The sequence below is a fragment of the Larus michahellis genome, chromosome 5 (genome assembly GCF_964199755.1).
Source record: "Larus michahellis chromosome 5, bLarMic1.1, whole genome shotgun sequence".
Taxonomy (NCBI): domain Eukaryota; kingdom Metazoa; phylum Chordata; class Aves; order Charadriiformes; family Laridae; genus Larus; species Larus michahellis.
The window spans coordinates 49,998,241-50,024,941 of NC_133900.1; the positions used below are offsets into that span (position 1 = coordinate 49,998,241).

At 38.0% G+C, this 26,701-nt stretch overlaps 2 protein-coding genes across 4 annotated transcripts in view; one reads left to right on the forward strand and one right to left on the reverse strand.

Moving 5' to 3' along the window:
• Positions 1-26,701, forward strand: part of CTNNA2 (catenin alpha 2) — a 516,068-nt gene that overhangs the window by 326,653 nt on the left and 162,714 nt on the right. The gene's annotated exons all lie outside the window — the stretch shown is intronic.
• LRRTM1 (leucine rich repeat transmembrane neuronal 1) lies at positions 20,780-23,561 on the reverse strand. The gene has a single exon (XM_074587255.1). The coding sequence runs from the start codon at positions 22,669-22,671 to the stop codon at positions 21,106-21,108; it is 1,566 nt and encodes a 521-aa protein (XP_074443356.1). The 5' UTR covers positions 22,672-23,561; the 3' UTR covers positions 20,780-21,105.

Genomic DNA, 26,701 nt, shown 5'->3' on the forward strand with positions numbered 1-26,701 from the left:
TCCAGTTCTGGAGCCCCTACTACAAGAAAGATATGGAGGTGCTGGGACGTGTCCAGAGAAGGGCCACGGGGATGACCAGAGGGCTGGAGCACCTCTCCTATGAGGACAGACTGAGAGAGTTCGGGTTGTTCAGTCTGCAGAAAAGAAGGCTCCGAGGAGACCTTATAGTGGCTTACCAGTATCTTAAGGGGGCCTACAAGAAAGCTGGTGAGGGACTTTTTAGGATGTCGGGTAATGGTAGGATTAGAGGGAATGGATTAAAACTAGAGATGGGTCCATTCAGATTGGACGTTAGGAAGAAGTTCTTCACCATGAGGGTGGTGAGACACTGGAACAGGTTGCCCAGAGAGGTGGTGGAAGCCCCATCCCTGGAAGTTTTTAAGGCCAGGCTGGAATGGGGCTCTGAGCAACCTGATCTAGTGGGAGGTGTCCCTGCCCATGGCAGGGGGGGTTGGAACTAGATGATCTTCAAGGTCCCTTCCAACCCTAACGATTCTATGACTGGCTTATTCCGGTTTTAGGTGACTGTAAAATATATCTCTGGATAAGGATATGGTTAAGTCCCTGGCTGAAATAGGCAGATAAATTAACAACTCTGCTTGTACAAATGTATTTATGTGTGGTCAATTTAGGCAAACGAGCTGCTTCAGTAAAATAAAAGTGGTTCCTAAAGAATGTAGTATTGGGAGAACTGAACTTTATGAATGCAATGAGATATTAATGAAACAAAACACAGACTACAGTGAGGAAAAAAAAGGGAGTTTTTAAATTATCTGTAAACATGAACATGCACAGTTTCAATATTTATACCTAAGAAAGCAAAATCTTAAATATGTTTCTTTGATATTCTTCCTGAAATATCTTTACATAATAAAATATGCACCTTATAAAACTAATTATGGAAGAAGAGATTCTGTAGAAAAGGATGTAGGTGATTTATAGCGCATCATAATCTGTTCACAGACCAGCCGTGTATAAGCGGGATATATTACCCAACTGCATTTGTAAGACCTTTGCAGAAGTACTGTGTCAATTTGGGGTACAGACTGCAAGAAAGATGAAGTCTGATTGAAAAGGAAAGTAAAAATAATGATCAAAGACCTAGAAAAATATGACTGATGAGAGAAGATTGAGTGAACTGGTGTTGTTACTTCTGGAGAAGTGAAAATTGCTACCATTTTTCCTCTAGGTCCTGAACTATGTAAAATGCTGCTGCAAAGTGGAATAGAATAAACAGGTTTCATTTTCCTGCTGGACAGAAGAAATTGTTCTGGAATAACATTGCAGCAGGGAAGATTCAGATTAGAATTAAGGACAATGTATTATGAGTAATAAGAGTTCAGCACAAAAGAATATTGCCTGAGGATGCTGCAAAATCTTTATCAGTGGAGAGTTTTGATAATAGCCAAACATTTGTCAGGAATGATACCATTGATTTTGCCTTTTTGCAGCAAAGTGAGCTAAATAGCCTCATAAAGTGCTTTCAATTATTTTTCTATCATTTTTGCAGCTAAATAACAATATTTAATACATTTATATAATATATATTAGAAAATGAAAGTATAAAGACGTCTTTGAATCAAACTCTACCGTATTCCTGTTGTCGAACCCATCTGGAATTGTTAAAATTTTTGTCCTGTTCTGTATATGAAAAATCTGAGTTAGCTATTCCCATTCTTTCTCCTGGCTGCCTTTCTTCTTTAAACTACTGCAAAAGAACAAAAATTCTTGGAATGAAAGGCAAATGAAAAATGCAGGGATCAAAATGAGTCCCATTTATAAACTAGTAGCTTAATAAAATAAAAACTGGGATTTTTACCTCTGTCCTACTCTGCCTTTGTTATGCATAAAATAAGCAAATAGAATAAAGCTAACATCATATGTCCTTCTTTCTGTCTCAAACTTGCACTTTATTTTCAAAATCACTACGCAGTGGTCTGTCTGTGCTGTGAAGTCAACAGGAATTGCCATTAACCTGAAGATAAATAATGTTAAGTCCATCTGTATTGTATTAGTGACAATATGTAGATGCACTTACAATGAGAAGTGCGAGTTAGTGCTTGTATGAGTGATAGCACCTTTTAGATCAAACCTTGCTGGAAGATTCTCACTACAGCTGCCTACTTACCTGATCGAAGGTTGATGGACACTCAGTAATTTTGCAGTTCAAAATGGTGCAGACATATGTACCAAATCAAGCGTATGGATTTCTACACACTAGCTTTAAGGTAAAGGTTAGTTGTTCCCTGCCGATTGCCTTAATCCAATGTAATGATTTCATTACCTATCGGTTTGCATGCTGTCAAAAACTTAGGAATGCATGCACATACATATTTCACTTAAATATTTGTGTGTATAGATAAGTTTAAATTCAGAAAATTGATGAAATGACAGTAAAGAAAAAAGGCCTCACTTTTGCAAAGTAAAATACAAAGTGTTCTTGTTGTTCCTAAAAAGCAATATAATATGGACAGTTATTTGGAAGAGTCCTAATACAGTTCAGTTGCAATAAAGGATTAAAATGCCAAAATTCTTGGCACAAATAGAAGTTATTTCATCTTCTGTACTGAACTGTATTTACAGTTAGAAATGCTTTCTAATATGTAACCCAAATCTCTTTTGTTGCAAATCGAGCTGATTACTTCTTATCTTACCCTGTGTAGACATAGAGGACGATTGAACACATTTCCCTTACAAAAGATTTGAAAACCTTGTGTCTTTTTTCTGAGACACTTTTGTCTAGAATAGGGTTTCTTATCCTGTGAATATCATCTGATGCTATTCTACTGGCTGTTTAAATTGGAAGTATTCAATTAGTTTTAATTCAGCCATTTGATATACCCGCGGCAGTATCATATTACAAGGAATTCTTTTTTTCTTTTCTGACATTAAGCAAATCTATATTTTCACACGACATTACTTACCTACTTGAAGAAATTACTCTGAAGTAGGGTGCGAGTTTAGAGTGCAACAATTCCTGAGCCCTGATGGGGAAACTTGTATTACACAATCAGTCAGAGATAAAGGACCTTGCTGGAGGTGATTTCAGTTATTTTAGTGGAATTTACTGCCTAAATTATGGCTGCTTCTGGAAGTAGCTGTTCAAAGTCACTCTCAGCAAGCTGCTGTGCTCTCTGGTGGGACATATGTGTCCTTGTGTGGCTTGGAGCATGCTCCTTCTTTGCTCTGAAATAGGAGCCCATGCATTTTCTGTGTGAGGAAATGTTGTGTCCATAACCCTGGCTTCACAATCCCAAGAATTCTCCAGATCTCTGCGATGAGCTGATACTCCCTTGCCAGCATGATTCTGGAGAAACTTCACTAATCTTTGAAAAATCTGAAGCCAGCCAGCTCAATACACAAGTTTAGCAGAAACTTCCAGCAAAATGAAGGCTGTAACATCACTAGAGAACTGGAAACCTTCTAGATTAACCAGACTACCTGTGATCTGAGAATCAAGCCTTTTAGTTAACATGGCGGAAGTAAAACAGCAAAAAAATATAATATTTGATGACCCTGATAAAATCTTTTTATGCTACAACCAACTTCTTTCACAGAGTTCTAAAAGAATGCTCTAATCATCCGTGTCTGTTAGCTGTTAAGCACTGTAAAAAAGGTAGCCACTGATAGTGAAACAAGTCAACAACAAGGTTATTTAGGAACACTGTATTGATAGCTGAGAATTAAAGATTGGTATGAGATTTAACCAAGCCCTTGATGAAGTGATGGTGTCTAAAAAAAAAAAAAAATCTTCTTTCTCTGGATCCATCCAGATGTGCTCCATTTTTCAATCAGCATCGTCAACACAAAGCTCCCGTCTGTAGAAGTGAGGCGTACTCCCACCAGAGAGACAAAGGGAAAAAGCTTTGTAACCAAAGAAGTGCTGATTTCTCCATGATACTAGCGTAATTGTCAATCTTTTAAGTTCCTGTGATAAAATCAGACTTTGAAATTAACTGAGCTGAGCTACCAACTTCTCAGGACAGGTCTAGAAATAACCTGTTGGCTATGAAAACCTACACCAAATAGGAAGATTGCAGTTGAGGTCCTGTTACGCACAATTAGCTTGGCTTCCTCCAAGGCTCCTGTGGTGAGGAGTGTAATCAACTCACCTACAGATATTGCGATTTCAGACATTAATACCATAGCATTTCTAGGCCAGCCTCCATTCCCTGTGAAAACACAGTACTTGATCCATGTTTGGACAGGGAGACATCCTACTGTTAACCACATTAGACGAAAACAGCAATGCTAATGACAGCTTCTCCTCAATCACCCTAGGTTTTTGTTATACCAAAAAAAAAAAAAAAATCGTGTCAGAAATAACAGTGGCAGAATCAGTCCAGCAATGTGATCCACCAATTTTTGGAAATACATACAAGCTTTGATGTTCTGCATTAAATTCAGGTATAGACAGTTAGTGCTTTATTAACCATCGATATTTTATTTAAAATCTTGTGTCTAAAGCTGGGATCTTTGCCTGAGAATACTCCTACTCTTTGGCAAAGCTAGAAAGTCAAGACTATGTATCTTGATATAGGTTTGTGGCAAATGCCAAACGTGTTCCTGCCTGATTTTGTCATGTCAGCTGCCATTCTGCCTAAAGAACTGTTGAGGAAATGAGGCATATTTTGATTGCAAAATACTAAAGTATTAATTCAATTATCATACCACTAGAGGTACCCTCATAAGATAAGGTTAAGATAAGATTATTAGAGATATAAAGAAATTAAGAAGACTGAGATTTACTTCAAAGAAGGCATATCCTTTTATATAAATTTATATTTGTTCACTTAGATTAAGATGGATTCAGGAAAAAGGCACTGAGCTTGTTCATTAACCTGCATTATAGAACAAAGGATCTTCCCATTACTGTTACCTTGCTTCTTGATTCAGTCTTGTCGTGAATTGAGTACTGGAAATTTAATGAGGTTTTCACTATCACAAATACTCTGAAAGTTTTGTGTAAAAAATACTTACCTGTTTTACTACTGGCATTTTTACTAGCTTGCCAGTGATCTTTCTGGCTTCTGCTGGGCCTGCTTAAAAGTGTATTCATATATGATGATCTTCATAGGTCTTGCCAGGGATGACAGACTTGACCATGACATATTTTCTTATCCCAGATTTCCTAGGAGGCATCATTTAATTGTTAGCCAGGTTATTATGTCACCACGTACGCAACTGTCAGCTGTTTTTTATGGGAATTAAATATTTTAGTTCTTGTAAAATGCAATTTCCTTAATTTTGTGTTTTTCTTTGACATATCACTTCACACTTAACTATAAATAATAAACTACTTAGCTCATACATATCAATAAGAAAGTCTGTTAGAAGTGAGAGATTGCTTGCTTAATACCAACAAGTACTTTGGAGAACATCAAATCCCCTGACAGATGAGTGTTGCCACAAGGATTTATTTTGTTCAGGCTTTAACTAAAATAGCTTCAGTTTGCGTTTTGCTATTTAAGGATATTGAAGTAGAAGGTTATAGCAAAATGATTTATAGATAGTAATTGCTTTTCCCAGCTTACCTATTTCCATAAATGAAATCACAGATTCAATTTGTACTTGATCTTGAGCTCAACAATGTCATTATTTGTATATTCATCAGTTTAACAAGAAAGTAAAGTAGTTTTCTTTTGTTCCACCACAAAATATTTAAAAGTTTTAGGACACACGTTGGTGTTGATTTTCTTTTTCTCCTCATAAGATACACAGAAATGTGTTTCTATACTTGGAGTATTTAGATTGTTAATTAAAAGAAGCATCTGAATTTTAAAGCGGTAAGGGAAACATAGCAAAGGTACATGTTCTTACACTGTATTTTTATATGCTATATAATCCGCATCCTACAACAGGGGAATCAGAAAAAACGTTGAGTCCCGCCTTGTATCTGGAAGCTGAATCTTAATTAACTCATCTTTAGTTGCAGGGATAACAAACAATCAAATCTGTTATTTCACTAATTTCATTAGACAAAATCACGTTGGACTGAAGGAACAAGAAATATCATTTTTTGACCAGTCACTATAGAATCAGTGTTCACAGTGAATGTCAGAGCACTCTGGTGTAAGTTATGCAACTTAGTTTATTTTCTGGTAGTGAAATGAAGAACAGAAAAAAATAAGCACTTTAGGTAAAATCATATAGCCCCAATCAATCCAAGACAAGAAGATTGCCGGGCAACTTCTAAAGCTGAACATGGAGCTTAGCACTTCGTGAATCTAAGCAAGTTTCCAATCCTGTGCTATAAATAGATGAGTTTCTTAAAATGATAGACGGACTTATTCTAAACAAAACATTTCTTACAAAGACATGGAGCAAAGGAAGGAGTTATGGCAGGAATGCTATTTCCAAAGTGGCTTTAAACCCTTTACATTATTCTCCAATGTCTTCCTTGCTAATGTCACTAGTAAAAGAGAATTTTCCTGAATATCTTTCCTTCCCATTGCTTCACCGCTCTCTTTTTGCTGTCTAAGTTATTCCTCTGTTGGCTCCCCAGGTTGACCATACTTCAATCGCAAGCAGACCAACAGACCAGTCTGAGAACTGTTGCTTCGTATGCTTGGTGTCACAGCTATTTAGACACTTGAAATTTCTTTCAATTACCCAGGTTTATTGGAATCTGTTACTGTGGTCTGCTAGCCAAAACAAGGACTTTACTAAAAAATAATAAATTGCTGGCTAATATTATTTGCATGGTAATTGCTTTGCAGTGCCTATTAAATCAGTGTTTCTGGCACAGCTTTGTGATGGCAGAAGTAGGGATATTAATATACTACGACAAAAAGCTTTTCTCATTTTCTGTTTTTTAAATTAATTACTATTTTCCCATGATGGGGGGGTTGTGTGGGAAATGTATCCATTGTTACCCTCAGCTTCGTGGGATTTTGATCAGGGCCATAGCATGGGCTGGAAAATCGGTGGTATTTGCAGATATTTAAGGAAATATTTAATGGGACAGAGTCAGCTCCGCTGCAGACTTCTGGTACCTTTGTGGCCCAGCTGATCAACACAGGAGCAGAAAATCCAGCCTGTTTCCAGCTTGAAAATGGCTGATGACATGTGCCGTTCATCAGTCTGAAATACCTGCCATGCGTCCTCAGCTCAATTAATCTGCATGGATGCTGGACATCCAAAACCTTCAGACCACACTGGATTTACTGTCCTTGCCTTCATTACCAGTCGAGCACATACACAGTCATTTTGAGACATCCAGATGAAATGGACTCTCTGACCATACACTGGGTGACAAAGGTGTCCATATTTCCATTTGTGATTTGCAGGCAAGAAATACATAAGCCTCAGATAACTCCCAATTCAGGATGTATAAAGCAACGGCTATCTCATGGTTTGTTCTCAGCTTGATTTCTCCCTTCAGAGCATTAATGGTGATTATATAGTGGATATGTTGTCTGGGAAGAGTCATCTGAACCTGACTGCATTTGTTAGGCCTGGTCATAACTCCTAGTTGGTTTTAGTAAGCATTTGGTGAAGTTTGGGACTGTGAAAAATAAACTTACCGTAACAATTTTTAATGTTATGTAACTTATCCTGATTTAAGCATTTCTAAAATGCTTCACACCAAAGCTCTTTTGTCTGCAGTGCATCATTGCATACCATTATTTTAGGTGCCATGATTTAAAAATGTTACTGTAAAGACAGTATGTCACATTTTCTATATGATTTTTTTTTTCTTAAGTGCTCACAGGACTCGCTGCAATTTGTAGCTAGAGTTTAATTAATTAATAGGCATATGTAACTGTCAATCAATAATTTAGATACTTCTGGCTCACAGTTTTTGGAATGGAGCTTGGTTTAGGAAGAGTGAACAAATATACCATTCCATCTGTTAGCCAAACCACCTGGCACAAAATCATTTGGGGCATAATTATGTAGTTGGCAAGAGTTTCAAAAAATGTGGTTTCTAGAGTTTTAATCCCAATTGATGCTTTACTTTGTAGTGATGGAAACCTGACTAATGCATCAAGAACCAGTACTTTTTTTCACACCTCTGAATAAAATAATTTGTGTTCACCTTGTAAAAGATGCCTAACATCGACGAATATAGGAACTAAGAGACAGGCGTGAAATAAACCTGAGAGCATAATCACAGGAATGGAACTGAAGCTGGTCTGTTGTTATAAGCAGTTGAAAGGAGTCACGTAGGAGTTGCATCATTGTCCTCTTAATCTCCGTAGGAAGAAGCTTGGGACAGTATGGGAAATGATTTTTCCTTCTTGATGGTAGTGCGAATGTTTTTCTTAACTCTGGGTTTTACAAGATTGCTACATCTGCAAATCTATTTTCCCATTCTTTCGGTAATAAAATTTCTTCTTTAATCCTCTGGAAGCAGAGTACACGCATAAGACACTTAGCAAATTATATTTGAAATATAAAGAATCTTTCTCTTTTTAACTCCTGGAAGAGGAAAACAAACTCATACAAGGTTAGCTGTAAGTTAGATAAAACTTCTGAAGTAGGAGCAAATAGATACACTATTTAAAAAGAAAAATAAATTGCTCCAACTAAGTTTTTACTGCTGGTTGCAAACAGTCTTTATGTGTACAGTTGAACATCATGCAGAAATTGAACAAAAGTGTGTATACACTCTATATGGTAAAGCTGCGGCAAGGCTGATTTATGGGTGTAAGGTGACTAGTGTTTGTAAGGCACACCAGGAGACTTAAGCAGGTAGTTAGCATAAAACTTAGTCCTTTTTACTAAAATCAGTGAGATTTCTAACAGAACCTGGACCTTGCAGATTTTCTGCTTGCTGTTGTTCAGAGCACATCATCAGACATGAACAACTTGCCATTCTGTTTGTTACAGAAAGACACAGACAAAAATATGCAATTGAAAATGCAAAGAAATGAGATTATTGAAAAGGGGTCTTGTTTATGAATAAGAAACACCTGCTCAGAATAGTTTGCTTTGTTAACATTTGCTTCCTCGTGGTATATCATTGGCATGCCATATTTTAGTGTCTGGGGAGAGACCATCCTTAGTTTTAATTCTTTACATGGTTAAAGTCATTCAGTTATCATTCAGTTTAATTAAATGGCTTTTAAGATTTAATTTTAGTGAAGGGAAAAATGATCTATCATTAAAATTACCATTGAATGTTTTCTGGGTTTTGGTTTGGTTTTTGTTTTTTTATCGTGGCAGATATTGGGGAAGAGCCTTTGAGATAACTTTTATAATAAAAAATGCTTCTGGTAGTCTGTAAAATGTGTTATCTGTAATGAAAAAAGAATCATTGATGTTGTTAATTAATAAGTAATGAATTAGTCTGGAACCTGACACTTAATTTACCCCAGTAATGGCATTCATGGGAAATCACAGATCACACTGGGTTTCCGTTTTGAAGAATCCACTTTTCTTCAATTTGTAGAAACTTCAGCTAAAAATCAGGGTTTGTGTTTGTCTACTAAGGAGAATTCTAGGGGGAAAAAATTATTATTTGACAGAGTAAGATTGATAAGAGTAAGTGCTATGTATGAATATATGCACTTCCTATATGAAACTAAGCATATATTGCACTTAAAAAACAGGTAAAGAATTCTCACCCAGTATGAGGTGCTTGACCAAATACTCCAAGTCACTTACTCACAATCACTTCTGCAATTGCCAGAAGTATGTATATGCCTGTATATGTAAGTATTGGTGGAAAAATAGATGTCCTCAGTGGATCAATATGAATGTCTTCTTTCCGTATTGAGCAGAGCATTAGTTTTCTTTACGTTTCCCTGTAAGCATTTCCTTCTACTTGCACCCATCCTTATGGTACTCGAGTGCCTTTTTTTTTTTTTTATTTGTCTGTACAGTTCCTTATACTCTTATTCTTGAAACTGTCTCGACAGCAAGCATTATGAAAACAAGAGCTGTCTGAAATTGCATCAGTATCAAACTTGCTCTGACTGTGGATAGTAAAGAGTTAATTTTGTGCTGGAAGAGGAAATTACTTCCATTATTATATACAAATAATTTGAATAATCTGTTTTCTTAATATTTTTAATTAGGTAAAATTATTAAGACACGTTGGAAATGGGTTCATTTTTTAAATTTAAGACATGAGAAGTCAAACTGTGCCTTGTTTGTTGTGTTACTCTTTAGTTTCAGTTGAAAAAATTAACAGCAACGTATTAAAATTAACAGAAAAGTGCTATCTCTGAATTCCATGTAAACAAGTGTCCAGTCTTTGCCAAAACCCACTGCAAGATACAGCAAGGCACAGTCTTAGATGGTTAACAGGTAATTTCAGAATAACCTGTAGAAGGGCAGTAATTTTGCTTTAGTTATTAAAATGCATACAAGAGTGCATAGTGTGTTACAAGCGTTAATTAGAAACACATTCTTCTTGGGCAATTTCTTAGCAGATTACATGTAGAAAAGGTTACTTAATTTGTCTGTCTGTCTGATACATAAATTAACCTAGATCTAAAAAAAACACTAGTAAGGATGGCATTTGAAGCAGAGATGGATAAAACTGAAGTGATGGAAAGATTTTACAAGAGAAAAACATAATCCCTTGCTACTTCTCATCTTCCCTACAACCACAGCCTGGTACACTGGAGTTTATTGGCTTGAGGATGTAGTAGGTTCCTGTCACCAGATTTCCTTTTTTTTTTTTTTTTTTGATTTAGAACAGGACCTTGAACAAAACTTGCAGTCCAAACAAGGCATTTGGCATTATCTCAACCAGAAAGAGAGCACAGCTCCTTTTCAGGTCTCAGCAGCACCCCTCAATGCAGCCAGTTTAGCACTTCAGCTGCTTTGCACCACAAAAGGTTCTGAGGGGATGTGAAGGGTTTGCCTGGCCTTAGTTTCTCCAGGTGTCTGTAGTTGGGCGCATTGGTTGGAAACACTGATATTCAGTGACTGGTCTGTAAATAGGAAATTGAAAGGACCGTTTCCACTGCGTGGTGTGCCTTGTCCCAGATGCTGTTCCTAAAAAAAGCATTTATTTTTTTTTTAATCTAAACAATTTTAGGGGTATATGTACAAAATGAATTCAGTGTTCCCATTTCTGTACAACAGTTCCTTTTTTTAATGCCTATTTTTTGCATTGGTGATGTCTTTATACATTGAGTTCCAAAGTTTATTTTTTAATTTATGATTATTTCTGATGCTAGCGTGTGTGCATGGGTCCCTAGCACACTCCATATCCTCTTCTTGCAGGTAGATACAAGCATATCACAAAAAAACCAAAAAAATACAAAAAAAAACCCCCAACCGACCAACCAAAAAACCAGCCAACAAACCTCTGCTGCAAAACAGCTTCTGCACTAAGTAATGACAAGAAATAATGAAGGAGTACAGCAGGCAGTTTAATGATGAATAGCAAATAATAATATAAAGTGAAGGAACATAAAATTGTGAGTGGAATAAAAAAGAGGGGGTGTGTGCTTGTTTTAAAATGAATTGCCAGTGTATTGCCTTCCCTCCTTGTGATTTTATGTTTGCGATAGCCCTATGTGGACTGGCCACTAGAGGGGGAATGGATACACATTTTGCTCTTAAGCTGCAGTTGTAGGTCCAGTTTCTTTGCCTCTTTCCTTACACACAAACTTTCCCAAATCATTCATCCTTTTGCTTGTCAGTAGCTTAGCCTTAACTAGCAGTTATGTCCTTTCCTAACTTATCTTTAACAGAACTGGGGACTGTTTTCTAACTGAAGGCATAGTAGTGATTTATATCAAGCTATTTAATTTCTTGAGAGGTGTTCCGTTAGGTACACATTTGAGAATTTATTCCACTTCTCTTTTTTTCCTCCTTCTTTTTTCTGTGCGCACTGAGCAGAAGTTTTCAGTGCAATGTCCAGAAAAATAGTTGTCCAATTGTTGCATATTACTTACGTCTCCAAGGCATGGATGAACAGTTTTCCTTATATCTTGACTTTTGCTTTGTATTTGACAATTACGAATTTCATCCATCACAGCTTATGTAATCTTCAGCTTTTGGAAGTCCCTTTACACATGCTCATGATTTTCATTACTTTTTGTGATATAAATAATCTGTCATTTGAAAAATGCCATACGTTTTCTGATTGTAGCTAGGATGATTCAGCAGCCCTGGCCTTGGGACCATACTGCGCTCCATTTTTTCACTGTATTGAGTAAAAAGCCACTGTATTTTTGGCTGCCTATCTAGTTTGCTATGACCATGGAGCTTGTCTTATTTAGGAGAAACTAAATATCTCTTTCAAAGTCCAAATGTAAAATTGCCTTTTTGTACACCACTTTGTAAATATTATTATGGCAGTCCAAAAGTTCAGGACTGCAGGCTGTTACAGAAGCATGATGTTACTTCACAGACAATCAGTCAATTTATCCCTATTGTGTGGAATTATAGACCTTAATAAATCTTGAAGTGAACTTAAGAGCTACTGAGATAAGACTTACTGGTCTGTTATGATCATCTGTAATCAGCTCTACAGTAGGGGAAGGGCAGTTTATTTTAGTTATTCAGGTTTTGGTGCAATAGCTACTTTTACTAGAAATCTTCATTTTTTTTACTAGCTGTTCCACTTCATTTTTACTTTTATTAAAAAAAAAAATTCTTGGTAAACACCATTTGGGTGTCCTGATTTGTTGTTCTAAATGCCCTAGTGCTTTAAACTCCCTAACTTTTATTTCCCAATTGCTAACATCTCCATTACCTGGAAACAATAGATCTGAGATAGATTTTAGTGTTTGTTTCAAGTTTGATTTTCCAGGACTTATTCGTCAAATCCTCATTAAGAGTCATCATTAACAGCCGTAGCTTGACTCCTCTGCTAATGAAAAATGACAGATTTGGGCTAGATTATTCTACATAATGGGAAAATATAACCAGGGAAAAAAAAGAAAAGTTTTCAACTTCTTTTTAAAATGAAAGATACACAATGTAACTTCATAAAACTACTTAGGGGAACTTTTTGGGAAGATCTGCATTCCACCAACTAAAATTAACCTAATGTAATCCCTAACAGTTTCTGGAATCACAGAAATACATTCACAAACCAAATACAATAGGGTTTACTTCAGGCTGGAAGTGCTACCCATCGAAGTAACAACTATTGGTTTAGCATACGTAACATAAAGTAAAAAACACAATCTCCAACGGTCCAGTTCTGTACATAACAGCAATAAAATAGTTAAAATTTTTTTAAAACATACCAAAAAGCCCATCATGACAGAGCAAAGGTGGACAGAGGAATAAGCTGGGAGTTCAGCTTCATGGGGACTTCATGGATTGCTGTTTCCCCCGCTGTAAACACGTGTTTGTATATACTCGTTTTGCCATCAAATACCACCCCAGTGCTTTGTTTTCCCTTGATGAGTTTCTCCTATGTTGGTTATCACCTAATTCCCTTTCTGATTGATCTCTGATGGGCACTGGCCCCTTTTCAATTTTCCCCTTTATTTTTTAACAGTGATTTTCTCTATCCTGTGTAATTCACCGTTTTGCAGTCAATGTTCAATGCTTTCCGTCTTCTGCAAGCTTAAGCATTGTCCCATGCAGTGTTTTCTGTTTTGTGGGGTTTTTTCCCCATAGATTGTATGTCAGATGCATTTCTTCTACTTGTTTATTGTCTCCGTTATTTCTTTGTCTTTCAGGCCATAGGATTCGCATTCAATTTATTAGACTACAGCAATTACATAATAAATTCATTACATCCAGTTGTTGTTTGGGAATTTGATCTGACAGTTGCATTGGGTTCTGGGCTGTTTGTAAAGGTAGCTACAGCGCAAGGGGAAAGTTTGTGAAGATGGAGGCAGCTGCATATGCCAGTAAAGAAATACAGAATGTCCAATATGGAGTGACATTTACATGAAATTAGGGTAAACATTTGACATGCAATGGCCTCTTTAGCATGGGGATTGCAAACCTTTTAGCAGCAGCCACATCTTTCTGTTTGCTGTTGAAAAAATTGCTTTGGGAAATAATCTGGATCAGAGAAGTAAATTTTCTGTCAAGGTAAACTTTAGTAAGGAGCCAAGTTTAAAAAAAAAGAGGGGAGGGAAAAAATCCCTAGGTGGTTTATCTCATTATTATTAACATTCTTTAATATTTACCAGGCTCTCTTAGCAAGCCTGACTGTCAGTAGAGGCACTGAACTACAGAGACAGATTCAGGTTTACTCCCGGGAGCTTACTCCACCTCTCGTCTTGCAAAGAGGTTTGATAGCAGGTGTGTTTCAAAGGGCTGACAGTCCTTAAAAGAATGAAAACTTCTGGAATTCAACAGTTGTGGACTGTTGTTGCAGTTTAGTTTGGGATTTTCAGGGTTTCCCTCTTCCCTCCCCCCCTTTTTGATTCACTCTGCTTGTGAGGTTCTGGGAATGAAAAATGGGAGAGGGGGGTAAAAAGGGATAAAAATTAGAGGGAAAGTATATATTTTAAAAGATATTCAGAAATCTGTTTCCAGTTTGAGTCCCCCAGCTATTAGGAGGATGTTTGCTTGTATCTTATTGTAACCACTAGGGTACAGAGGTGTGCTACTTCAGGGAGGTTTTGTATATATAAGCTGCATCCTTCATTGGATAAACCCTTAAATCAATTTGGTATGTCCATGCATTTTTTTTTAATCTCAGATTTTACTGAAAATACAATTTTTAGTGCTCTCTCCGGTGTCGTGCTCCGGTTTGCTATTAGGAGGAAGATACATCATGAAAAAGGCCAGAAGAAAGTTTGTAATAAATGAACGACCAGGCTTACTGTCTAACCATGTCAGTCAGAGAAATCTGCTGTGCTAAAAATGGTAATTCAGTGATGAAGTAGATTTTTATACTTACCCGTTACCTTTGAAATCTTGGATTTAGTCTTTGTTAGCTCAGAAATGGAACCGAATTGGTCATGTTCCCATAGCACCCGTGTTGAAAGACATCTTTCTGGCGGTAGTCGCTGTGTCTGGTGAGGATGTGAAGAACATGAGAGCAGTGAAATGGTTTAAAATAAAAAGTGCCTTAGCAGAATAGTAGGTGCTCTTTGCAAAGCACAGGCTCACATAATATTATCCTTTGGCCACTGCCAATTTTCTCTAATTTCTATAAGTGATGTACATATCTGGATTTTGGGGAAGAGAGGTGGAGGAAAAGGTGAAAAGCTGATGTTTATTTTACACTGAGTTTCTTCTCTTGTAATACAAATCTGAGTACTTTGAACTCAAACTCCATTCAGTGCAGCCTGTTACATTTGACTGTCTCACCAAACTATCACACCAGCAAAAGCGAATAAGAACAGTAATTGGTTTAAAGGCTGAATAATTGTGTCTGAATGACAACAAGTGACGTTATCTTTATAACAAAAACAATTGCCCTGTTCTCACGGAAATACAGGTTTCATTGCAAATGTGTTCACTTTAAAGCAGACACACCGCAATAAAATTGCAGTGCTCTGCAGCATTCATCTTGGATCTTCACAGCCACCCACCCAATTACAGGCTGTGTCTTGCCAGCAGAAGATTGTTGCTTGGTTTCTGTAATATTTTTGTAGCTGTGCTTTCCTCTACATAACTTTACAGGTAGACTGCGCTTACTCCTTTCCTTTCACCAGGTTTTTCTGCTGTAAAAAAAAAAAAAAAAAAAAAAAAAAATTGGCTGGTATGGAAAGTCTTTTGCATGGCTCTAAACGTGATTTTTTTTTTATGTGGAATACACTCTGAATAGTTGTTTCTAATACCTTAATGGCTCTGGTTTATGTCAGTAATTACATGAAAGGTTAATCTTTAAATCACCGGCATATCCTAAATTCCTAATCAACTTCATACTTGGAAAGGAACCCATATAAATGCTCAATTTGTTAATATTAGAGTGGTTTGAGCAGGTCAAGGAAAAGCGTAACCTTGGTGCATAATGATAAACTGAACACAGCTAAAGTATCTCAGATCTGTTTGTCGTAATAGCTGTGAATATGAAAACTGAATATAAGGGAGAATGAGTGTGGATATAATTAGTAGGAGAATCTGCTATGGCTCAAGATCACCCCTCTCTCTAACAGAGGGTTTCTTAAGGGATGGGGAAACAGAAGAGATATTTTGGGTAGAAAGGTCTGATTTTCTAGAAAGTCTGTTGTGAGCTGTGACTAGGGTAGCTAAGAAGTCCAGCCAAAAAAATTAGGGGAAGAGGCACACTGCTGGAGTTCAGCGAACAAAATGATGGATGAGGGGGACATTGTGCTCCCAGGGAACAGGGAGGCGGCTGAGGAAATGACGGGGTTGCGTGCGTGTGTGTTTGGGAAAGCATGTCCGTCTGCGCCTCTGTAAATGAGAGTGTTTGTGTGTGACTGTGAGTTTGAAAAGACAGGGAGAAAAAGAGAGGCAGAGAGAGATGCTGGGTATCTTTCTTAAATCTCTGCTGTTGTCCTTGCCACAGTTTCAATGTGGGAGGTGAAGGCACTGAGAAATCTTGTTTTCCGTGTGTGCCCAGTGGTCCCCTTGCCTTCTCACCGGTTCTGGTCTTCCCTTTCATCCTGTTCCTTCACCCTTTCTTTTTCTCTTTCTTGCTCAATGAAGCTATTTAGTGTTGTACCCTCCTTGCCAGAAGCTGTTTCATCCCTGCTTGCTCAGTTTTTAAAACTGCTTTCTCCACCCACCTTCAGTCTTGGCTTTTCATCTGTGCTAGTCCTTTAGATTTTTCATCTTTAAAAAAGAAAAAGCAAAGGGAGCGAGCAACAACCTGATTTAGTTGTCGTTACTCCAGTCTTTTCTCTCATCTTTTGTCTCTTCTCCATTTCTTTTATTATTATTACTGTTATTATTATTATAGCACAAGAAATAAGCTTCCTAGTTTAATACTCCTTATTTGCCGTTCTGAATGCCATTGGAGAAGCTGAGGGGAAAGGGAGGGGTATTCAGGGTGTCCTTTTGCTACTAATGCAGAAAAAGACACATACAAGAAACAAATTTAGTCCATCTCAAAAGCAAATGTGGGGCTTTTTATCAAAACCAAAGAAAAATGATCAAATAGGCTCATTTCAAGTGCCCCTCAAAGTCTTAGCCATAAAAACATACAGAATATATTAAAGCATACAAAAATATGCTGAGGTATCATTAATGATCTTTCTGTGGCAAGGCAGTTATGAACCAGGCGTGGGACTGCATCTTCAGACTGGTACAGAGCATCTAGCTATTGCTGTGCACATGGAGGAACAGAGCATCCCCTCGGTCTAACCCCCTGCAGTACTCAAACAGCGTGGTAAAGGAGGGAATTTGCAGCTTTAACACAGAATTTCTTTGTATTTTATATATTCAGGGCAGAAACAGAATGTGGTACATTAGCATTGATTCTGTGGTTTCATATAACTTTTTTCTTTTTTTTAAAGTAGTACAGAAAGGAAGGAAAAAGACAGAAAGGAAAATAAATCATCCCTTATATACATTCAAAGCATACACAGCAACAGTTCCTTCATCACTGGGTGCACTGTGAGTGTGTATTGATGTTAGCAGCAAGAGATTGCATATTAGAGATCTATAACACTGGTAGTGTTAACCATCTTCAAAAAAGGTAGTTCTTTTGCTTGCATTTCTCCCTGTCTTGTATGTTAAAAGACACTTAAATAAAAATAAAATAATGTTAATTACCTAATCATAAAAAGATTAGTCCTATTAAGTGGAACATTAAAAGAGGAATATTTAAAATATTTTCATCCCTTCGATATTCCCCAAGCATCTTCTGAACAACAAACTGTCACAACTAACCCCGAAAGCATCTTTTTTGTTATTGTTGTTCCTTTTCTTTTTTTTTTGAAGCCATTTCATAAGCCAGAATAAGGGCATCATCAGAGAGGGAATGACATATCTCTGGACAGTTGGTGAACATGAAATTTGGAAGAAAGAGTTAGGGAAAATTTGTCCCTGCAGTTGCTATAAATACAGTACAAATATAACAACTCTCATATATACTAATGCGAGCAGCCTGGAGCAGGATGAATAACTGGATTTGCACTAGCTGTATTGAAATGAAACACTTGCTCCTTTATTTCTTTACAGTCCATATATTTTTCATGCAAACTTTCAGGTGTGGAGTACCTTCCTGCCATGTAATAGCAGTGACACCAAGAGGGGTCCAGTAGATATCCACCAGTAGATATTCAGACGGTATCCAGATCTCCAGATATCCTCTGGAGATCATGAGGAGCTTGTCTCCAGAAGATACTCCCCTTAGAAAAGATTTCTGAATGAGGATTTTGAAATGTATTGTTTTCTGAAATTTAATAAATGCTGTGCTCTATATGGAGGATCCATCCATCATCCTGCTAAGGGTGGCAAGTCATTGGTGGTCATTACCTCTCTTCAGGAGAAATGGCAACAGGCAATACCAAAATCAGCTCTCACTTAGGAAATCACTGCACCTTTAAAGAAAAATGTTCTGTTCAGTTTACTTGAGCTGTCAATGCAAGGTGCATGAAGCACAGAGGTGAATAAATTCCAAAGGCGGAATTGCTCACGTCTTTGCAAACATAGCTTGAGGTTGCTAACACCAATAAACAGCAGGAATAATTCCAGAGGGGTGCAATCACTAGTGTGTTTAAAATACAACCCACAAATATGCTAAAAATACATAGAAATACAACCACAGGATGATTGTGTGTCAGTATCAGTCTTGCATCAGATTTACAGGGGTAAAACCACGACCGCACCAATACGGTTCCTCATAGCAACAGGGGGGTCGCTATAGAAATAAAGCTAATTCTTTTTTTTTTTTTTTTTTTTACTGTATGCAGACAATATTGTAACAATCTTGGGTGGGTTTGGAAGTTTCCTGGCAACTAGCTGCATTCAGTCCTTCTGGTTGCGGTGCTGTATGTTGATTTGAGGAACGTATAAGTAGTCCAAAGTTAGAGAGCCAATTTTTCATGGTTAAATTCCCTATTGATTTCAGAGAAGGGTTTAATGGGGAAAAGACATACATTTTGGCCCTCAGTTAGAATGGCATAAAATATTTTCTCATAAAATGTCATCGGGCACCCAAAGAAACAAGGGGCTCCTTACCTACTCTCTGCCCTCACTGTTAGGTTCATATCTGGACACTCAACCCCTCAGGTCACTTGGGAGTTCCTGGATGGATCAGGCCCTTATGGGTTTGAGGCATAGAAACAGAAATGTGCATTTGTTTCAAGAGAGAAAAGCCTAGTTTTAACAGTGCTAGCTTGTTTCAAAGCTGTGGGTGAATTTTTAGTGGCTTTAGTAAAAAAGCAGTTGATTTTCATCAAATTTTCTATGAAAAAGTCCTCTCCCAATACATAATCTCATTGCTTTCACAGATGACATTATCATCTCACTAAATAAAAATTTTGATTTAAAAGCTATTGTCATATTTAATATTAAACAGGATGAGATGTACCAAATAGAGAAAAATAAGTTCTGACTCCTTAAAAATAGTGTCAGTCAGAAAAAAAATTTAAATTCACCCCTTGTGTTTAAAATTAATGGCTAAAACCTACTATGCAGGAAAAAAAAATGGTTTGTTCTGTGCCTATTCTCTGCGTTTATAAGTCTGCTGTAGCCTTTTAAGAGTAGGTGGTACTTTGATGCTATAAAAAAAGAAAAAAACCTTTGTTAAATTAAAATATATGTTAGATTTCTGATTTTTTCCTCTATTGGTGGTAACCTAAGGATAGAGAAATACGTACAAAGCATAAAAATGTTACCCAATTCATTATCTGTAACATTTTATTAGCATGGAATGCTGTATGAAAAAAAATTCAAGATGCTCTGCCTGATGTTATAAAACTACCTCATCTTCATTAGTATGAGAGGAGTTGTTGAAAAGATCAATCAGTAGGTTGTTCACATACTGGAATGAAAAATCCGAAATACAAGGAAAGGAAGCCTTTATTTAAGGGCAGTCAAATAAAACAGCTGTGTGATTCTACATTATTAAATCAGTGCTCATATCCATCAAGTCCATTTATCAGTCATTAGTAAGGAGGGTTTGTATACTTTCAGCCTCTGCAGAAATTTTAGACTTGTTTTGTTAGTGAAGGCTGGTGGTGAAAGTAAGGGACATGAGACAGGCTTTGCTAGCAGTTTCCTATAGGACCCAGAAGTATGTTCTAACAACTCTCTGACTCTGAGTGTTACAGCTGAGGTTTTACTCTTGCAACACACACAGGTTTCACCACTGAGAACCGAATAGCTTTTGCTCTTCTCCATTCACCATGGCACCACAGTGCACAAAGCAAGGGTTTCTTTGCTCTCGGTATATATCAAAACAAGCATAATAGTGGGAAATGCTAGTAAAAGCCCTTAAATTTAGATTTTTTTGACTTTCTTGTTTAAAAAAAAAAAAGATGATAAGCACTTTTTTTTTGGCAGTGTTTTGGTTTGACTTTTGTTGTTTGCTGTTTTTTCTTTTGAGTAAGACTTTGCAATATGATCAGGTTTGATACAAAATACTTTTAGGGGTTATGATGCAGTTTTTATGGATCTTACAGCAACTAACAAGTGAACTGTACTTAAAAATCCTCAGAAATCCCGCCCCAGGGACACGGTCAAAACTTTAGCCTTTCTGAGGTGCACTGGCTCCTTGTTGTACTGACATCCAGTTACAGGTAGCACATTAACAAAAATAGAATTTCAGTGTCATGCTTCATATCTTCAGTAACATGATGTAAGCGAATGTGTACTAATTACAATGGGAAGCCATCTGGTTAATTTTAAGCTTGCTATTTTACGTGGCTTCTTTGCTCCTAGACTTTCATTTCAACACTCAGTATGAAGAGAAAAAGAGGTTAAACTGTTGCATTTTGTATACAGGGAACAATTCATGTAATATACACCAGTCTGTAAAAACTGTAAATGCTATTTTTTTTTATTTTAAACAGTTTTCTTAGTTTACAAAAGATCAATAATTGGTACCTTTTTACACTCTCAGATTCCTGAATATTGACAGATCTTCAAAGGGAGTATTAGCAAATGAAATCTTAAGATTGACTGTCCTGAAGATTTTTAAGACACAATAAAGCTAAAATATCAAGTCTTTCAGACAGCTCCTCTTAACAATTTCGGCAGAGGAGCACGTCGGAAACCACCAGCAAAGCACAGCAATCCCCCCCGTGCCACTGTCTGCCTGCACGCTGTTATTTGGTTGCACACTGTTTAAATCCCCAAGGCAAATCACACCTCGCATTCCCTCGCTGGCTGCTGGTGACAGGAACAAGATCCGTACTCATTAATGATCACCAGGGCTCCCTCAATGTGGTTGGGTTTGTAATCAACGTAATACTCCTGGGCTGACATGGCAGCCATTTGATGCATGGTCTGTTTTTGCTTCTGCTTTCTGCGCTGTGTTACAAAGCACTGTCTTAGTTGCCTTAAGCTGGCTGGAAAGCACTTCCAGGAGACGTACAACACTAAAACCACGATGAGGAAGGAAAAAATCAGTGCCATGGTCCCCGTCACCACCTTGTGAATCTGAACGGCGTTCTCCGAGTTCTCGCTGGGCATGGTCACGGTTATGGCATATGTTGTTTGGTCCCCTTCGCTGTCCTGCACGTCGTACGTGGCGGTGGCAGAGCCGTAGCTGAACGTTTGGTCGCTGTTGTTCGTTACTGTGGAGAGGGTGTTAACACTCGTTGGGTCTGCCGCGTCTTCACACAAGTGAAAAGCGTACACCGCGTCCAAAACATCCTCGCCCTGTGCGTACTCAGGGGTGGCACAGAGCAGATTGCTGTCGTAGCGACCCTTGAAGTTGCTCAGCCAGGAGGCCAGGGCGCAAACGTTACGGCTGCAATCCCAGGCATTTGCAGAAAGGCTGATGCTAGTGAGGGACTTCCAGGAGTCAAGGACTCGGGAGTCGATGTAGGTCAGCCGGTTGGAGTCCAGCTGCAGGGATTTGAGGTGAGGTACGCTTTCGAAAACATGAGGTTCGATGTATTCGATTTCGTTGCCGGAGAGATCCATTTTTTCAAGTTGCCATATCCAGTCCAAAGTATTTACTACGATGGTAACTTTATTCCTTCGCAAGCAGAGGGAGTGCAGGGAGATGAGCCTGGGAAAATGGGCTAAATTCACCTTCACCAAGTCATTGTGCTCGAGGTGCAGCTCAGTGAGTTTGAACAAGCCTGCAAAAGAGTTTCGAGCCAGGCTCTTTAACTGATTGTATCCTATGTCTAGAAACTTCAGGCTGCGACAGTCCTGAAAAATTCTCACTGGCACGAACTTGATGGCGTTCGACCGCATGTGCAAAGTTGTTAGTTTTCTCAGCCCGTGAAACAGGTCAGGCTCCAAAGACTGTAGGTTGTTGTATGATAAATCCACACTGCGCAAGTTTGGCATGGGTCGGAAAGTGGTGTTGGGCAGTTGGGTTATTTTGTTGGAACTCAGGGTGAGCTCTTTAACTCGCCGCAATTTTTGAAAGGCATTCCCCTCCACTGAGCAAATGTGATTGTGATCCAGATAGAGCCACGTGAGCTGCATTAACCCTGTGAACTGTCCATCATGCAGCTCTGAAAGGCTGTTGTACCGCAGAGACAAGCCCATCATGCCCGACAGGTTGCGAGGCATCTCTGTAAGATTCAGTGATTCACAGTACAAAAGCCTGCCCTCACACCGACATAGCTGTGGACACCCACTATTCACGGCTGGAAGCATTTTAGAAAAGATACCCAGCGTACACAATATCAACCCCGGGGGCTTCCTCAGCAGCCAGTTTAAACAGAGACCGATAAGAAGGAAATCCATTAGCAAGAATATTTCCAAATATGCTTGAGAATGTCCATTGAATCTTTTCAAATTCTACATCATATTTTATTTAAGGGAAAAAAGCAAAAAACAAAACAAAGCCAGAAAACCAAAGCAAAACAGCAAACAGAACAAACACAGAGGCAAATATTTCACTTTACAGCATGCAGGAGCTGTGCAGCATTAAAGTTCACAGACATTCAAAGGTAAAATGATAGTGATTTTGTTCATGTTAAATGCTGCAGCAAAGAAAAAAAAATCTTTCTTCATGAAAGAATTTAATTAAAAAGTGTCTTACCCACCCTTTTCCAGAGAGTGACAACCTCCATTCAGTTGCTTCCTTTGTGTTTGGACTAATTATATGCAGAGCTAAAAAAGACCCCTCTGTGCTACAAATTCAGTCCCTTTCAATTTTGTGCAAGGCTGGCAAGCTCACAATGTCTCACTTCGCTTCTGCTCAAAGAGCGAAAGGCTTGTCCAGCTAGCTTTTTAGCTGACTCCTAGGACCTGCAAGTTTCAGAACTATGTACATGAGCTTGATCTTCTCCTTCTCCCTCTGTCCTTTTCTCTGCAGTTAACACTGTGGCGTGAAAAAAACTCCAAACTCTTTACTAACGACTCCACAGGATTTGTCAATCTGTTTAATGTCCATCATTTGCAACGACCATTGACCGGCACAACCTTTACTCCATAGAGAGATTACCCTTCATTCACTGACCGGCTAAGGGTAGCTTTATTTCCCATTCTTTGTTCGCTTTGCTTGTTAGGTGATGCTTAGAGCAGAGAGAGACAGCAAGAATCCCTTCCCTTCAGCTGAGCAGTATGTTGCTAGAGCATGCAGAGGCACCTAGTGTTCACTGAGTGTCGTAAGCTGCTCATGATTGTACGCCTGCACTGTGCATCTCAGACATGGGCAGATTGAAAAGGGGTGGGCATAAAACCAACATTTGAGCGAACCAGGAAAGTAATATATGCTCTTTGATGAAATGGAAAATACTTTAAGCCTATCTCGCCATTTCTCAAACAGGCACGCACACACAGCCGCACAAATCATCAACGGCGAGGCAGTGCTAAGTAGGAAGCTGGAGAATTAGGATTCTTCTTTTTTTTTTTTTTTTTTTTTTTTTGCTTTTGTTTAAAGTCTGAATTTATAAGCTATTAGCTGGGAGAGGGAGATACTTGATTTCTTGGTTTGGGAAGGAATATGTAAACCAGTATCTTTGGATTGCTTTTTCTCTGTAATTCTGATGATGAGATTTGCCTTTTGGAGTCTTGGGGTGGGGGAGTTGGGGAGGGGGGGGGGGAATGTGTTTTTTTTCTGACATTGTCTAAATAGAGCATGATTTGAAATTCTGTGCATTCTTTCTCATAGAAATGCAGCCAGAGCTCTGCAAATAGGAATGTCTGGTTTCATATAAGCTTTAATTACATTTGGTCTTTTTCCATCCTGCATATTTTGTGTGTGTTCAGCACATGCCTTTTTTTTTTTTCTTTTTTTCTTTTTTGCAGTGTATGCTATGGCACACGAAACTGTAATTCTTGCAGCATAAAGATTACTGTGCTTTTGGAATTAGATCAATGTATAGGGTACTCTGACCATGTCGGCAGCATGGGATTTAAAAACCGATTAGTTAATAAGTTCTGCAGATTGTGCTAGCTTTTGTTCCACGTACCAAAAAAATTCTTGTCTGATAATTTGCAGTCCTCATAATCTATGGGAAATGCATCGACAATGAGCTCTCTCTGTAATTTTTACTGACTGAAAAATATACGATACTTCTGTCAGGAAAATGCTGGCCATCTTTTCCTATTATGAAATAGAGTCTAAAGCCTGTGTGCTGGTGAATGCGATCAGAGCTGACAGCTCACGATTCTGCATGAATTCTCTATGAAGAAGTTTCACATGGAAATACAAGTATTGCAGAAGATGGTGTTAATTTTAAGTCAACATCAGCTGTGGAATGCAGGAGGCAGGGCAAAACCGTTACATTTGCTTTCTTTTTCACAACAATTTAATTTTAAAAAATGTTTTTGAAGTGTCTGTTGCAGAGCTCTGAAATCCTAGAGCTGTTCGTTGTGTTTGAGTGTGGCTGGCTGCTGTGAGTGTGTGCTGGTAGAGATCAAGGAATGCAGTAATTTGATGCAGTAAAAGTTGTTTTACAGAAGTCCTGGAAAACTTAAGCTCTCGTGCATAAAAATGTGTGTAGGAGATTCATTACAAATGTATTTGCCAAAAAAAGTCTTAAATAAATTACAAATATAAAACACTTTGACTGCGGTTTTAGAAGCTGGGAATCAATGTGCTTTTATGCTCCCAATTCAGTTTATTCACATTTTTCTGCTATTCACAGCCCTTGCATCTCAGTGTTCTCAAAGCAAAAATGTGATGCTTTAATGAACCTCTTATATGTTTTAGCATTTGGGCACAAAAGCTGAATGTGTTCTTCCTGTCCCGAGATTACGCTGTTTTATTCAAAGCAGGCTGTTTATGCAAGCGTCCACTGGTTGCAGTACACCTTAATTCTGTTTCTCAGTGCACAAAAGCAGGAGGGAAAGAAATGACAGAACCAAAAGAACATTGAAACAGGAGAAGAGACTAAAACAACCTTGTCTGAGAATATATTCCAGATTACATTTCTGAATATTTTGATGCAATTAGGAGGAAAAAAATTTAAAAAGGTGACTTGAACTTCAGGTTCAAAGCGACAAGGTTCTATCCCTTAAAAGACAGCCACCGTATGAGTCTTCATAGGGTAGGACTTGCTGCCCTCTCCCATATAACGATTTGCGGAGAGATCTGCAACAGTAGCCCTAAAAATTTCAACTATGTCTTCAAGGAAAGCTGACATTTTCTGCAAATCAGATGACGACAATGATCTCTTCCTTGGCATCTAAATGCTATGTATAAAATGAAGAAATCCTCTAGCAGAGATGAAACTCCTTGATATATCCCTGTGAAGAGGAGAATACTTTTTTGCTGCTTCTTCTTGCTATCACCCAGGATACAGCCTGGATCCTAGCCAATCTGCCTATTCCCACACTGGCATATAATCTATTATCACTTGGTTTCAAGAGGTAGAAGTTAGAGCAGACAGTACCAAACACATATAGTATCAGCTGGAAGACTGACAACTAGAATTAGGGACCCAGAATTAATGGGCCTAAGCACACTATCTCACAGCTCTGTCAGAGGTTTATTGTATGAGAGACTCTGCTCTTATTCGTCCAAAATTTGTTTGTAAAAAAGAATCTAAGTAGTCTTAAAATTGGAGACCTAAATGTATGTTTGGGGCTGTGATGTTGAGGCAGAGTAGTGACCAAATTCAAGAATCGTGGCACATGGATCTGAAAAGACAAACTTGGGTGAATATATATCTTAGCCCTGAAATATCTTTTGTAAATTTGTTTTTCTTCTATATTTTTGAAATCTACTTTTTTTTTTTTCAATAAAACTTGGAATCCACTTTGAACATGATTGTAATGCAAAGGGCTTAATTTCCACTGTCTGAGCTGTTATCGCAGCCGAACTGTTAAGTTTACACATTTTCTGAAGTTTCAAAGCCTCTGGCAAATCTCTATAAATTAGCGGATTTAAATTAGCTTTATTAAATGTGCTATTATAAAACATTTTAAGAAGTGCAAACTACATTTTTATGTGTTTAAGGGAGATTGATTAAATCATTGTAAAGTAGGTTACAGAAGAACAACATGAGTAAAGTTTTAGAAAGTTTAGCTGGGAAGTGACAAGTGTAATTCACTGGCAACACCCTGCAGTGATTGTCAAAATTGTTCAGGTTGAAAAAGGAAAACACTTTTCAATATAATTAGTCTACACGTCTTTAATATTGTGTTCAGTTTAATGCTACACATCATTTAACTAGCCTCAGAATCATTTCATTCTTGTGAATTCCTTGTATTGAGTAGCATTACTGTTTGTGCCTAGATATGTAACCTGCCTGAGTTTCCAATCCAGTACAGATGGGGCTCGGACAGAGTAAGTAAGATCAGGACCCGGTGACTAATGTCTAAC

Coding starts and splice junctions, on each gene's coding strand:
- LRRTM1 (XM_074587255.1), bottom strand. CDS start 22,671: ATGGATTTCCTTCTTATCGGTCTCTGTTTAAACTGGCTGCTGAGGAAG.